This window comes from Raphanus sativus, unplaced genomic scaffold (assembly GCF_000801105.2).
Source record: "Raphanus sativus cultivar WK10039 unplaced genomic scaffold, ASM80110v3 Scaffold0072, whole genome shotgun sequence".
Lineage (NCBI taxonomy): Eukaryota > Viridiplantae > Streptophyta > Magnoliopsida > Brassicales > Brassicaceae > Raphanus > Raphanus sativus.
Window position 1 is genome coordinate 16,315 of NW_026615395.1, and position 13,689 is coordinate 30,003.

The 13,689-nt window shown below is 32.8% G+C and overlaps 3 protein-coding genes across 3 annotated transcripts; 2 read left to right on the forward strand and 1 right to left on the reverse strand.

The window, feature by feature from the left end:
- Positions 1-8,641: 8,641 nt before the first annotated feature.
- Positions 8,642-10,430, forward strand: LOC108848001 (uncharacterized). The gene is made up of 3 exons (XM_056995897.1): positions 8,642-9,243; positions 9,365-9,550; positions 9,834-10,430. The coding sequence occupies exons 1-3, from the start codon at positions 8,758-8,760 to the stop codon at positions 10,188-10,190; spliced, it is 1,029 nt and encodes a 342-aa protein (XP_056851877.1). The 5' UTR covers positions 8,642-8,757; the 3' UTR covers positions 10,191-10,430.
- A 970-nt stretch (positions 10,431-11,400) lies between these two features.
- On the reverse strand, positions 11,401-12,071 carry LOC130500990 (syntaxin-21-like; the record flags this gene model as incomplete). Its single annotated transcript, XM_056995898.1, has 3 exons — positions 11,401-11,642; positions 11,751-11,851; positions 11,945-12,071. Coding segments are annotated over 3 exons (294 nt in total), but the record flags the coding sequence as incomplete, so codon positions are not given.
- A 46-nt stretch (positions 12,072-12,117) lies between these two features.
- On the forward strand, positions 12,118-13,617 carry LOC108843990 (uncharacterized). The gene is made up of 4 exons (XM_018617171.2): positions 12,118-12,579; positions 12,675-12,803; positions 12,893-13,018; positions 13,095-13,617. Exons 1-3 carry the CDS (start codon positions 12,261-12,263, stop codon positions 12,904-12,906), a joined length of 462 nt encoding a protein of 153 aa, XP_018472673.2. The 5' UTR covers positions 12,118-12,260; the 3' UTR covers positions 12,907-13,018; positions 13,095-13,617.
- Positions 13,618-13,689: the final 72 nt, after the last annotated feature.

Below are 13,689 nucleotides of genomic sequence, written 5' to 3' on the forward strand. Positions count from 1 at the left end.
CTCACCATCTCACTTATATCTAGAACCAATGAATACACATTAGTTTTTAAGCCGCCCTTGGTCGATATGAAATTATTTCAGCAAGAGGTATGAGTGTTTTTTCTTTCTTAAAACTATACTTACTACTGAACTTAGGAGTTAGAACTCTTCAATTAGTTATTAGCTGATATTGACTCATCTCCAACAAAAATCAGGTGAAGCAAAGAGACAGACTTCGTAACCAATTTGAAGAAAAAAAAACATCCTATGAAAAAAACAGTCTATAAGTGCATTAAAGTGGTTTTGGATGCCTGAAGTGTTGTACATGAAAACAGAAATTTCTAACCAGGTTTTCAACCCGGCTTTTCATCAATATACCATTTTATCCTACTCAGCTTTGTTCTGCTGACCATTCATGAGCTCCTCTTTGACTCCATCAATGAACTCATCTTTGAGTTCTACAAGTTTCTTCAGTGAGTCTCTTTTTGTTAAACCAAGAACCCAAGTCTTCTCATTCAAAAATAAAAAAAGTCTTCTCATTCAGTGGCGAGAGCATCGGCCACGAGGCTAATAAAGAGGTTTAATGTCGTCTCTTCCCGTTGTAATTTGATATCAGGTGAATAACCTGACAAAATAATATTTAAAAATTAACACCAGCAGTTTAAACAAATATCCACGCCACAAACAAATATACAAACATATTCACTCTGTTGTTTTTAAAGAAAAAATTATATTCACTCTGTCGCTGAAAAATGGATTGACATTTATGATATTACAGAACGCAAAAACACAGAAGGTTTAAATAAAAATTAGAAATTCTTCACCAGAAGACGGTCCGTGATTGACCATGATAATGCATATGTAAGTTGTCGAGGTTTACAGTTTGTGAGCTCTTTAGAGTTTTGCTAGAGTCTGATTGTGGGGTTCCCACGAAACAGTTTCAAATCATACTTATAAGAACTTGGATCTAACTTAAGATTCTCTTGGGTGAATAAACAACTTCTAATTATGTTATTGATACTTGAACAGTAGGAACAAGAGTGCTGTAAATGTAAATGTTGTGTGGTTTCAGTGCATAAAGGATTTGGATTCAAGTATGTAGACTTCATAAAAAATTGGAACGGGTCCAAATTTTTGATATTGGTAAACGAAAGAAGGAGATAATGACCGTTGGGGTAGTGGTGGACTAGACTAAGATTACTGAAATGAGAGAGCAGAAGAAGGATTTGATAAATAAGGTACATGATTTCATTTCATAAACACATTTCTATGCTACAGATGTTGGAATACGCTTCATTTGTTGTGAGGGTTTACAGGAATCTACGGCTGGGTCTGGATTGGTATAAAATACTTTTTTTTAATCAATAGAACCTTATCCATTTACTTACGGAGCAATGCAAATGTGATATCTAGAGTTCTTGGGTTTTTAATTAGACATTTTATATGTACCCTTTCTAAAAAAACATGTATATACATGTACATGTATAAAGAGTAACGATAGTTTCATATTATTTATCTATCTATCTTAAGATATTTTTAGTTTATAATGAAAAGAAAAATAATATTGTTTTGACAATTTATAATAGTTAGACAAGTGTAGTTCCTAAAATGAACAGTGAAAAATGTTGTAAAAATTATGAACTTAAGTATTATTTTAAATTAAAATAAATTAGACATTTAAAACTATTTGCATTATTTGTTTTTTAATCGTCTGTCCGCCCGTAGGGCGGGTTTACCCTAGTATAATATATAATACATAAACACACACAAATTAAATCAAACAAACAACAAACATCAATCTTACAGTCTTACTACTCCTAAGTTTTGAACCTGTTTGAACCAAAAAAAAGTTCTATCACAAATGGCTCAAAAAAATTATATGGTGATGATGATGGTATTGGTAACAGTGGAATGTGCTACTATTCATCAACCGAAAGAAGACTACGAAACATGCGTCAAAAAATGCATTATCAATTGCGGCATAATCATAGATGACAGGTGCCATTTAAATTGCAGATTCATTTGCCCCAAACCTCACACACTACCGTTTCTCCCAAAGTACGTACAGCGTATTCCTTCTCCTTAATTAAAATATTTTGTTCATAGCTTAACATGTTACCAAAAAAAAAAAAAAAAATATATATTTTGTTCATGTTTATTACTGTATTGAATATTGATGTATGTATATATGTGGTCTTAATACAAAGGTATGAAGCAATATTGCCACAACAAGGTAGAAACGCTATCTGCTACAGAAACTGTGCCATCAAATGTGGCAATGACGAAGCTTGCATGCACGATTGTTTCAAGAAATGCCCCCTGTAGGACTACTATTTTTTTAGTTATCGATCACACAAAATACTCAAAAAATTTATGATGGTCCATGTGTTTTTTCATACGAAAATTTGAGTTTATATCAATGTATTAAGTGTTTTAACTTCGTTCCAGAAAAAAAAATGGAATATGAGTAAACAAAAACTGGTTTTATATGGGTATGTCTAATCTCAAATAAAAAATACATAAATTTGAGTTTTTTACGGAACCAATAATGCCAGACAACAATGCTAGCTGCTACAGAGATTGTAGAAAGAAATGTGGTTATAATGCAGACGCAGATTGTTTCGAACCTTGTATAAGTAAATCCCCCAAAAGTACTATTTTCTAATTCTCAGACAAAGCGTTCACTTCTGTTATGATCCATTGTTTTTGTCAGTAAAACATATTAATGATATGAACTGTGAAAGAACTTCAAGATATACTCAAGATATATTATTATAGTAGGTGTTTTCCTGCACCATGTACCATGTGCAGTAAGGAATTTTTAAATCTAATCTATATTTTTTTCTATTAAATATTATAAATTTTAATATTTTCTTAATAGTATTTAATATATATTTGATATATATTAAATCAATTTGTATAAAACAAACAAAAATTATATAAAATTTTATAATTATCAAAAGTTTAGCCTAAACAATATTTATAAAATTTATCAAAAAATTTGAAACTAATGATCTTACGATTAGATATTTAATTTTTAAAATATTATAGAAAATTTTGAAAGCTTTAGTAATACAAATTGTATAATTATACAAAAATAATAATATTTCGAAATTTGATATATTATATATGAACATATTTATTTTATAGATGTGATATATGAGCTATTACCATATTTTTAAAAAATTACCAAAAAGAAATATAATATTAAATGTAATATATGAATTATTACCATATTATAATAAGAAATATTAATATAAATGTAATATATGATTACCATATTTTAATAAGTTTTCCAAAAATATAAATCAACATTAAATAAAATTACCTATGTCATCTTTTTTGGAAATCATGTCATCAATTTCAGTAGCCATGTCATATTTGTTTTGTAAAATTGATTATATAGAAGATATGTGACAAAATTACTTCGTAAATATAGTCCCGGAGATCTTCAGAAAATGGACCAGTGATAAACAAGAACAGATAACTACAGCTTTTTCATATTATAATCTACAAATAAGTAAATGAAATAGATTTTCAGGGGACATTGTGAAGGGGATATAAACGAAGGATAACATATATCAAACAATTTACTACCATTTTTTTTGGGCTGAACAATTTACTACCATAATAGCGAATAATATTTGGTTTGAGAGAATGATCGTTATGTTGTTTCTGTTACATATTACTTTTATGTTCATATATCACTATACTCTGTGGTCCCTGACCGATTCGTTATTCACACTAATCATACATGTTGATTTATTATATATTTTGCTATAACGATCCTTAAGATAGATTAACCCATACAACATTCACATGATGAGAAATCAAGATTAAGTTCAATTACATGGGAAGGACAATGGAGTAAAAATACTCCCTCCATTTCATATTATTTGTCGTTCTAGGTTTATGTACACAAATTAAGAACACATTTAATTTTACATATTTTTCAAAATAAAAACACTATTACCAATACACCTAACCATATATCAACTAATAGAAAAATATAATAGAGAATATTCCAATAAATTTTGTATTGAAAACCGAAAACGACATTTATTTTGAAACGAAAATTCTACTCTAAAACGACAAGTAATTCGAAACGGAGGGAGTAATATTTTCTTGAAGTAAAATGAATCTTTACATTAAATATTAACTTCAATGAGTAATTTGTATAGTTTTCGTCCACTCTGTATTCTCTTGATGCTTGGAGTGACCAAGACCCTGATTGGCAAGACAGATGATAAAGCAGTAGCAATATGCTATAGAAACAATATGCTGCAGAAACTATATATTTTTGCTTAACTATTTAATAGATTGATTGGTAGAGCAGTATGAACATGCTATTTAAAATTATTATAAAAATTAGTAGTACAATATATAATATATTATTAATAATGAATATATTTCAAATATATATTTATATTAATATATACAATAAAAAGATATATAATTATTTATTTTATTTACTAATTTCAAAATTATGTTTATATCGAAAATATTATTTTAAAAATACATTTCAATTAAAATAGATATTTTAAAATAATATTTTATATTTAAATATAATTTAATTTATTAATATAATATAATTTAGATAATTAAGTTATATTGAAATGTGAAATACTATTTTTCAAAAATATATTTATATTGTAAATTTATTTTAGAAATCAAAATTTCATTTTCTGGATATGAAAAAAATGATATTATTAAATAAAATAAATGAACTAATTATATTTTTTTCTTAAATTTATAAATTATAAATGCAAATGCTCTTAAAAAAAATCATATGAGAACATTTGCCAGAGAGCATTTAGAGGATATTAGCATTTAGTATTATATCAACAACTAAGGCTAGAGTTAGTACTCTGTAATTTTTTTGTCCACAACACAAAATGATCTATTCTCCTAATTACATACTTCTCCGGTTGACATTCTCTTAAGTTACCCTGAAATCAATACAAATAACAAACATGTTGATCTGGCAAATATAAAACAGACGTAAATAAAATAATATATAAATAATTATATTATCATCCCATAATTTTGCATTGTACATTTTTCTAATATATGATTTTATTTCAAAACAAGAAAGAAAGAATTCTGGTCATATTTAAAAAATATTTCTCCTTTTCTAATATATGATTCTATTCTCAAAATGAGAAAGAAAGAATTCTGGTCATAGTCAAAAATATTGTTCCTTTCTAGGAATTTATTTCCAAATAGTATATGGAATTAAAAAGAAGAATATAAAGTAAAAAATAATGCCATATATAATCTGTCCTCCATCGTATATATAAACCAACACAAATCAATCTAAACAAACAACAAACATCATTCTTACTACTCTTGAGTTTTAAACCTGTTTGAACAAAAAAAGGTTCTATCAGAAATGGCTCACAAAATGTGTATGGTGATGATGATGGTGATGGTATTGGTAACAGTGGAATGTGCTACTGTTAATCCAGGAATAGAAGACTACAATACATGCGTCATCAATTGCGTTGACAAATGCGGCGGAGATTCGCATTGCGAATCTCGTTGCAGATGGAAGTGCCTCAAACCTAGCACACCACATGTTATCCCAAAGTACGTATTGCGTATTCCTTCTCTTCAAAATATTTTGTTCTTGATTTATTACTGTATTGAATATTGATGTATTTATGTGGTCTTAATACAAAGGGATGAAGCAATATTGCCACCAGTAGGTGACTACCTTACCTGCGCACATTATTGTCGCATCAGATGTGGCGAGGACCAATATTGCTTCAAAACCTGTATGGAGGATTGCCCCTTCAAGGACTCTCTATTTTAAGTATCGTACAAAAACACTCAAATTTGTTATCATGATCCATGTGGGTTTTCATACGGCAATTTGAGTTTATATCAATGTATTAGGAGTGTTTTTACTTCGTCCCAGAAATATATAATCGAGTATAGTAAAAGTTCTTGTTCTATTTGGGTCTGTGTCAAATCTCAAACGGAGAATACATAAACTATACGACAATACCATCGACCGATATAGATATACTATCAAGACACCAATCAGATATAAAAACGATTTTTTTACCTTCTAAGACACATTTTGTCTTTTCTATTACTCCTTTAGGCACTTCCCACTTGGGAGACACATATTACCTTCTCTATGAGTGTTGAAATACATCCCTACCCTCATTTCTAACCACACCACTCTTTACTAACTATACAGAAACTAACCACGGTTCCAACCTTTTTTTAATATTTGTCGGACAAAACAAGACAGATATTGTCTCTCATCTCTTTACTTTTCCCATTTCAAAAAAACCTTCATATCTCGATATTCTCTTTTAAAAAAACCGTTGTTAGACGCGAAATACAACACCGGAGAGCTGTAATGGCAAAGACAAAAAACCGCCGTCCGTGCAGTCAGACCTTCCGCCGTCTTCATCTGGTAAACTTTATGGTTATTCTCAAGGCGATTTCGCTGTTAAAATATCTTTATTTTCGATTTCCGCGTCAGTTCCGTGTAATTCCACCTCTTAATTTCAGTTTTTTTTTGAAAAATTTGTGGTGGTTTTTTAGGGGTTCTAAATCGAGTTCAACCAACAATCTTCTTTGGGTTTTTTCGTCGATTGTTTTTGTTTCTCTTCCAATACAGTTGGTAAAACTTTCAATTTCAGTTTTGTTAACTTTCGATTTCATTTAACAAAAAAATTGGGGGTTTTTTTAGGGTTTCTAAATCGAGTTCAACCAACAATCTTTTTTGGATTATTCTTTATCTTCCAAAACAGTTTTGTTAATTTTATCAAAATCTCCTATCACTTTCAGAAACCATGCAACCAGATCCGCGTCTCCCGTTGAGGTTATTTGCTACTGATAGGTTCCCCATCAACAAACTCAACATATATTCTTTATCTTTGTACGAGTATAGCAATACCACCGTACCGAACCTCCACAGGTTATTACGATATTGTTCAGATACATACCAATTTAGTATCTTTCTGTTTCAGATGACTCACCTATGAGTTTGTTTTGACTGGTTTCAGATGGGGGAAAGAATTCAATGTTTCAGGAGAATTTTGTGTACACATGAAACTTTTACATATGTGTTCTGTCCATATCCACGAAAACAAACTTTTATCCATAGTCTTATGTCCATGTCTATGAAAACACATTCAGTAACTTTTTGTCCATGTCCATAAAACACATGTCCAATAAATTATAAATAAAAATTAAAATAAAAAAATATATATAAAATTAAAATATCACAAATTTAATCAAAATGGATATCACAATATATAATTTGAAAAACATATTTTTTATCCATGTCCATGAAACACATGACCAATAAATTATAATTTGAAAATTTAGCATGATCATATTCATCCACAATAGCTGAATGTACACAACTACAATGTTTATATCCACAACTCTTTTGTCCATATTTTTTATTTGTATCTTCTGAAATATAACAATAAAACATATCAAAATGGATATCAAATTATAGAGAATAAAAAAAACATAATTTACTATATCAAACAATAATAATTAAAAAAGAAGAAAACATGTCTTTTTCATTTCGTTTGGTTTGGAGATATATAAAGTACGAATAAAAAAAATATCACCACAAAGTACACAGAATTTTAAAATAGAAAAAAATAAAAACAAACCAGACTCTTCTTTCTCTTAACCAGACGTAAGGGGGTACTTGGATAAAAACAAATGAGAGAGAAGGGAAGAAAGTGTGTCTCCAGCGGGAAGTGACTTAACATGACAACAAAAAGAATAAAGTGTCTCAATATGTAACGCACTCTATAAAAACGCATAGGATAGCCTTGAGTCTTGACTTGTTACAATAAGCGAACGAGTAAAACCAAGTCTGCATCGTGATCAAGATTTTTAAGAACTTTTGTAAGAAACCCATCTAATGAGCATTAGCTTAAACCATAGGACATACAATCAAAATCAACACTTAACGATAACTAGGAAATTTCGGTACAAAACCCAAAAAGGAAAAGACTAAGAGAACACAAAGCTTATAAACCATAACATACTAAATTGATGAAATATCCACAAATCCTTGGTTGAAAATCCAAACTAAATATAATGTTTAAGTGTTTTAACTATATATTGTTTTGTGTTTTGTCATCTGGACGATGACCGTCAATTTCCATAACTCTTTAGTAATAGTATTCTGTATTCATAATTTTAGCATAATTCTTTACATAATACTTGAGAAATAAAATATCATTGTTATTTTTTTAGCGAAATTGAGCAGTTACAAAAGTAAGACAAACATTATTTCACTGGTAACGTAGGAGATAATATTTTTTTCACATCTACTGATAAGTTCCATATCGCCGACAAAAAAAAAGTTCCATATCGCCCAATTTTGATGAGTTGTTGTCCAAACGACACTAATATAAAGCGAAAATCTTACTATCAAGCAAATTAATTAAAAAAGATGAAAACAGTTGTCTTTTGGAAGATGGTTTTGAAATATCGAGCAAAATAATTAAGAAAAAGAAAAATGAAAACAGTTGTAATATTAGAAAAAAAAATTTGAAAATAGTTGTCTTTGGAATATGAAACAAAGTCCAGAGCTTTGTCCAAAAAAAAAAAAGAAAAGAAATAAAGTCCAGAGTTGTATAATTGGTAACGCGTTTGGTAATATTAAAAGAAAGCCACTTGAGTCATCCTTACATTTACTCTCTCTCTCTCTCTCTCACTTTCCCTTTTCTCCTCTACCTCCATTTTCAGTTCCCCAGAGGAAGAATCTTTTTGCTTCCAAGTCCCAAGATGCACGGCAAAACAGATTCCGAGGTGACGAGCATCGCCGCCTCGTCGCCAGCCAGATCTCCACGCCGACCAGTCTACTACGTCCAATCGCCGTCTCGCGACTCTCACGACGGAGAGAAAACAGCAACCTCCTTCCACTCAACTCCCGTGCTCAGCCCGATGGGATCTCCGCCGCACTCACAGTCCTCCATGGGCCGCCACTCGCGAGAATCCTCCTCGACCCGGTTCTCCGGGTCCTTAAAACCCGGGTCCCGGAAAGTCAACGACAGCTCGACGAAGCGGAAAGGACACGGACACGGCGGAGAGAAGCAGTTCGCGATGATCGAAGAGGAAGGGCTGTTAGACGACGGAGAGAGAGATCGTGATACGCTTCCTCGTCGGTGCTATGTCTTAGCCTTCGTCGTTGGATTCTTCATACTCTTTGGTCTCTTCTCTTTGATTCTTTACGGTGCTGCTAAACCTCAGAAACCAAAGATAACCGTCAAGGTTAGTTTTTTTTTTTTTTTTTTTTTTTTTAGTTAGTTAGTTAGTGTTCCGAATTTTAAAAATCTGATTTTTTTTTAAGAATAATTCGATTTCTCAAGATCTGTAACTTTTGCCACCACAGAGTATAACATTCGAGACGCTCAAGATCCAAGCTGGTCAAGATGCTGGTGGTGTCGGAACCGATATGATCACCATGAACGCGACTCTTAGAATGTTGTATCGAAACACTGGAACTTTCTTTGGTGTCCATGTAACTTCAACTCCTGTCGATCTCAGTTTCTCTCAGATGAAAATCGGCTCCGGTTCTGTAAGTCCTCCTCATCAAAATTCAGACATTGCATAAATCGGAACAATACTCTGCAAACTAGGCCTCAGTTTTTTGAATTTTTCGTATGTTCTTGTCGGATTCAATTCTTGTCGGAAGTTTCAGTTCAGTTTTAGATCGGTTCGGGTCAATCTGCAATTAAAATCCCTAAATTGTTTTTTTTTTTTTTGAACATCCAATAAAAATTGAGATTAGCATAATTTTCCAACACATACAATTATTTGTGAGGCCATATTAGGTTCTGATGTATTATGATACATTGCAGATTAAGAAGTTTTATCAGTCAAGGAAGAGCGAGAGAACGGTATTGGTACACGTGATCGGAGAGAAGATTCCTTTATACGGAAGTGGCGCGACATTGATACCGCCGGCGCCTCCAGCTCCACTTCCGAAACCTAAAAAGAAGAAGAAAGGAGCTCCGGTTGTTATTCCTGACCCGCCCGCACCTTCTGCACCGGTTCCTATGAGACTCAGTTTCGTTGTTCGATCACGAGCTTACGTGTTGGGGAGGTTAGTGAAGCCCAAGTTCCTCAAGAAGATCGAGTGTGACATCAACTTCGAACACAAGAAGCTCAATAAGCATATACCTATCACCAAGAATTGCACCGTCACTACTGTTTGATTTGAAGAACCATTTTTAGTGAGGAAAAAAAGGATGTCGTATAAGGGTAACGTGATTACAGCTCTACGGTCAGTATTTTGGGTTCTCTGGGCAGCGCGTTGAAGGTAACGAATGAAAAACTGTCGGTGGCTTTAGTTTACTTGAGTGGTTGGTTTTGGACCTTTGTGATTAGTTATTTTATTTTATCTGTGAAAAGAATTTAAAATTGTGTGGAGAATATATTAATTCATTTGTTTCCTTTTTCTTTTTCTTTTTGTTTACAGAATATATTAATTCATTTGTTTTGATGCAATGGTGGACAATACTTATCTATTTTGTTAAAATTGAAACTTAAATTTATACTAATTGTTGACCAAAAGTTTCATAATATATTACACAAATCAAACTAAACAAAAGTTCTATCAGAAATGTTTTATCAACAAACTTCAATCTTACATTCTCACTGCTCTTGAGTTTTAAACCTGTTTGAACAAAAAAAAGTTCTATCAGAAATGGCTCAAAAAATGTGTATGGTGAATACATTAACTATACGACAATACCATCAACCAATATATATAGTTATATACTATCAAGACCACCAATCAGATAAAAACGCATAACGTCCAATGTCTCCTCTCCCTTGGACGAGTCATAATGTCCAAGACAGAAGTCTCAGCATATAAAGGCATTGGATAGCCGTTGAGTCTTACTTGTTACAATAAGCGAACGAGTAAAACAAAAAAGTCTGCATCGTGATCAAGATTTTTAAGAACTTTTGTGAGAAACCCATCTAATGAGCATGAGCTTAAACCATAGGACATACAATCAAAATCCACACTAAACGATAACTAGGAAGTTTCAGTACAGAACCCAAAGAATAAAGTGAACACAAAGCTTATAAACCATAACATACTACATTTGTGAAATCTTCACAAATCCTTGGTTGAAAAATTGCGACATTATGGCAATAAACTATGTATAACGAAATGCCCCAAAACCACTACTATTTTCTAATTCTCAGACAAAGCGTTCACTTCTATTATGATCAATGTTTTGTCAGTAAAATTATTGAATAATATAAAAAAAAACAGATTAATGGTATTTTCGGAAAAATGGACCAATGATTAACAAGAGTAGATTATTACTTTATTAGAGTTTTTTTCATATTATAATTTACAAATAAGTAATATTATATAGATTTTGGGGGGGATCTATCAGACTATATAACAGTCTTTAAGATGGATTAACACATACAACATTCATAAAATTAGAAATCAAGATTCATTTCGATTACATGGGAAAGACAAATGGAGTATAAAGAATCTGTACAATAGTTTATATCTTTATTGGGGTAATTTGTATGGTTTTCATCCACTCGTCTTTGGCTTGATTCTTGGAGTTCGATGCTCAGACCAAGACAACGATGATGACAATGAGCAGAACAATCGCAAAAATGAGAATAAGAAGACATGTCTGCAACAAAAGTACAACATATGGAAACTTAGTTTTAGCTACTTAAAATAAGGAATCATTGAATTGAAAAAAAAATGTGAGAAGAGAGTCTATGTCTTAGTTGTGTACCAAAGATGAGTTTGCTCTCTGAGTTTTAGATGCTTTTCTGAGTTGAGCAGTGGCTTGTGCAGTTGCAGCTTGTGAGTTATCAATGTTAGAGCTGATGTCATCTGCCATATAGACATTACATTGTTTCTTAGATTCTAAAGAAGCAAAGGACACAGGGATACATTTAAGGTTTATGGTCGTTGGCAGTAACTTACCGATCATAACTCCTTGATCGTTCACTAAAACAGCTAGATCTTTGAAGATTTCATTCACTTCACCAATCTGTTCTTGAATCTCTCTAATTCCTTGCTCTCTTTCCTCGATGATTGCCTCGTTGAATGTTATCTAGAAACACTACTTCTTGCCTGGAACGAGAATAATAAGAAGTTAATAAAGCAAGTCACTGGTGAAACAGAAAAGATGGTACTAATTACTTTTAAAGTTTATATCACTAACTAAAACTAGAGTTAGTTACTCAATTAGATATCTGGCGTTGCTCGGCTTTCACGATCGGTAATCAAGAGACGGCCAATGAAACGCTCAATCAGCGAGGGCGATTTGTCCCCGTCGTCTTCGAAGAAGAAGAAGAAGAAGAAGCACCATGAATCTGAAGATCTGGAGTCCGATTTGGCTCCACCGCCCATCAGATGCTCAATCAGCGATGGGGATTTCATCATCACGAAAGAGGAGGAGATGGACACAGACCATGACGCTGAATATCCTCCAATCCATGTTGTTAATCTGGAATCGACTATGGTGAATCCACCACCACCCATGAGATGCGACGATCCTCCTCCGAATACCTCCCCTGCTGTGCGGGTTTTCAAATTCAACTTCATCATGAATAAAAGTAATTTCTATTCAAAACTCTATTCTCTTCTTCCATTCTTCTGTGTTTGTGCCTTGTGTGCTTATTGGCTTTCTTCATGTTTTGATATCTGTCAGCTGACCCCAAAGTTTTCTTGGACAAGGCTTGGATACTTCTAAAGCCAGCTCTCACAAGCATCTTGCATGAAGAGAACCTAGACCGTTTCTACTTCGGTACTATTAATCATGTATTTGAAACATGTCAATGTACGTACCATTTCTTGTCTTTCTAATCTACATATTATAGGTTGTTTGTGTGAATGTATTTTCCCCTGAGTAGCTTCTTCTTTTTGCAGCCAAGGGTTGGTGAGGAGAAGAAAAAATGCAGAAGCCTCTCCCTTTTCTTTATATTCCAGGATGAGCTGCTTGAAGTTGTCTACAGGGAACTCCTGGGGGTTCATGCTTGTGCCATTCTTGAAAAGGTTCCTTTCCTCCTCCTTTGTGGTTCATGTTTTTGTTTCCAAGTTTGTCTAAGCATATGTGGTTGGTTGGTTGCAGGGTTTTGAGAAGCTAATGGATGAAAGACACTTTGAGGCCCTTCGTATCATGTATGATCTCTTCTCCCAGGCGGATTTAGTGGGTCATATCAACGATGCCCTGAGCTCCTACATTTGTCAAACTGGAGAGAAGATTCTAAAAGAAGAAGGCTCGTCTCTCGCTGAGTTCAAGGCTCACGTTGATAAGATATGTTGTACTTACTTTTGCGAAGATCCTTTGTTGGAGAAGACTGCCCAAAAGTGTTTTGAAGGTCTTGGAATGTCTCTCTCTCCTGGCCATTTTCCTTTCCTGGATCCATCCGACGAGGAGATGTTTGAACTAGGAAGCTCAGGGCCTCTTCCTACGAGTCATTGGTGTTTTTAACAAGGGTGTTTTTATTATGTTTCACTTTTATTATGTCTCACGTTTTACTAGTCCCCATTAAATTGCTACGATTGAATTTCGGCCATGTTGCTTTTGGATGTTTCTTTTTATTATTATCATCATTATGAATTGTTCACCTCATAGCTCTGAGAGCACTTCTTTTTGTGTGTGTGAAAGTTTAAGATGTATTTGGCGTATTATTTTTGAGTTATTACACGCAATGTTTGGGACG

Bases quoted from the DNA above. Each gene is read 5' to 3' on its own strand.
- LOC108848001 (XM_056995897.1), top strand. From the start codon at position 8,758: ATGCACGGCAAAACAGATTCCGAGGTGACGAGCATCGCCGCCTCGTCG. The intron at 9,244-9,364 runs GTTAGTTTTTTT...TTGCCACCACAG, and splicing joins AACCAAAGATAACCGTCAAG to AGTATAACATTCGAGACGCT. The intron at 9,551-9,833 runs GTAAGTCCTCCT...GATACATTGCAG, and splicing joins TGAAAATCGGCTCCGGTTCT to ATTAAGAAGTTTTATCAGTC.
- LOC108843990 (XM_018617171.2), top strand. From the start codon at position 12,261: ATGAAACGCTCAATCAGCGAGGGCGATTTGTCCCCGTCGTCTTCGAAG. The intron at 12,580-12,674 runs GTAATTTCTATT...GATATCTGTCAG, and splicing joins CAACTTCATCATGAATAAAA to CTGACCCCAAAGTTTTCTTG.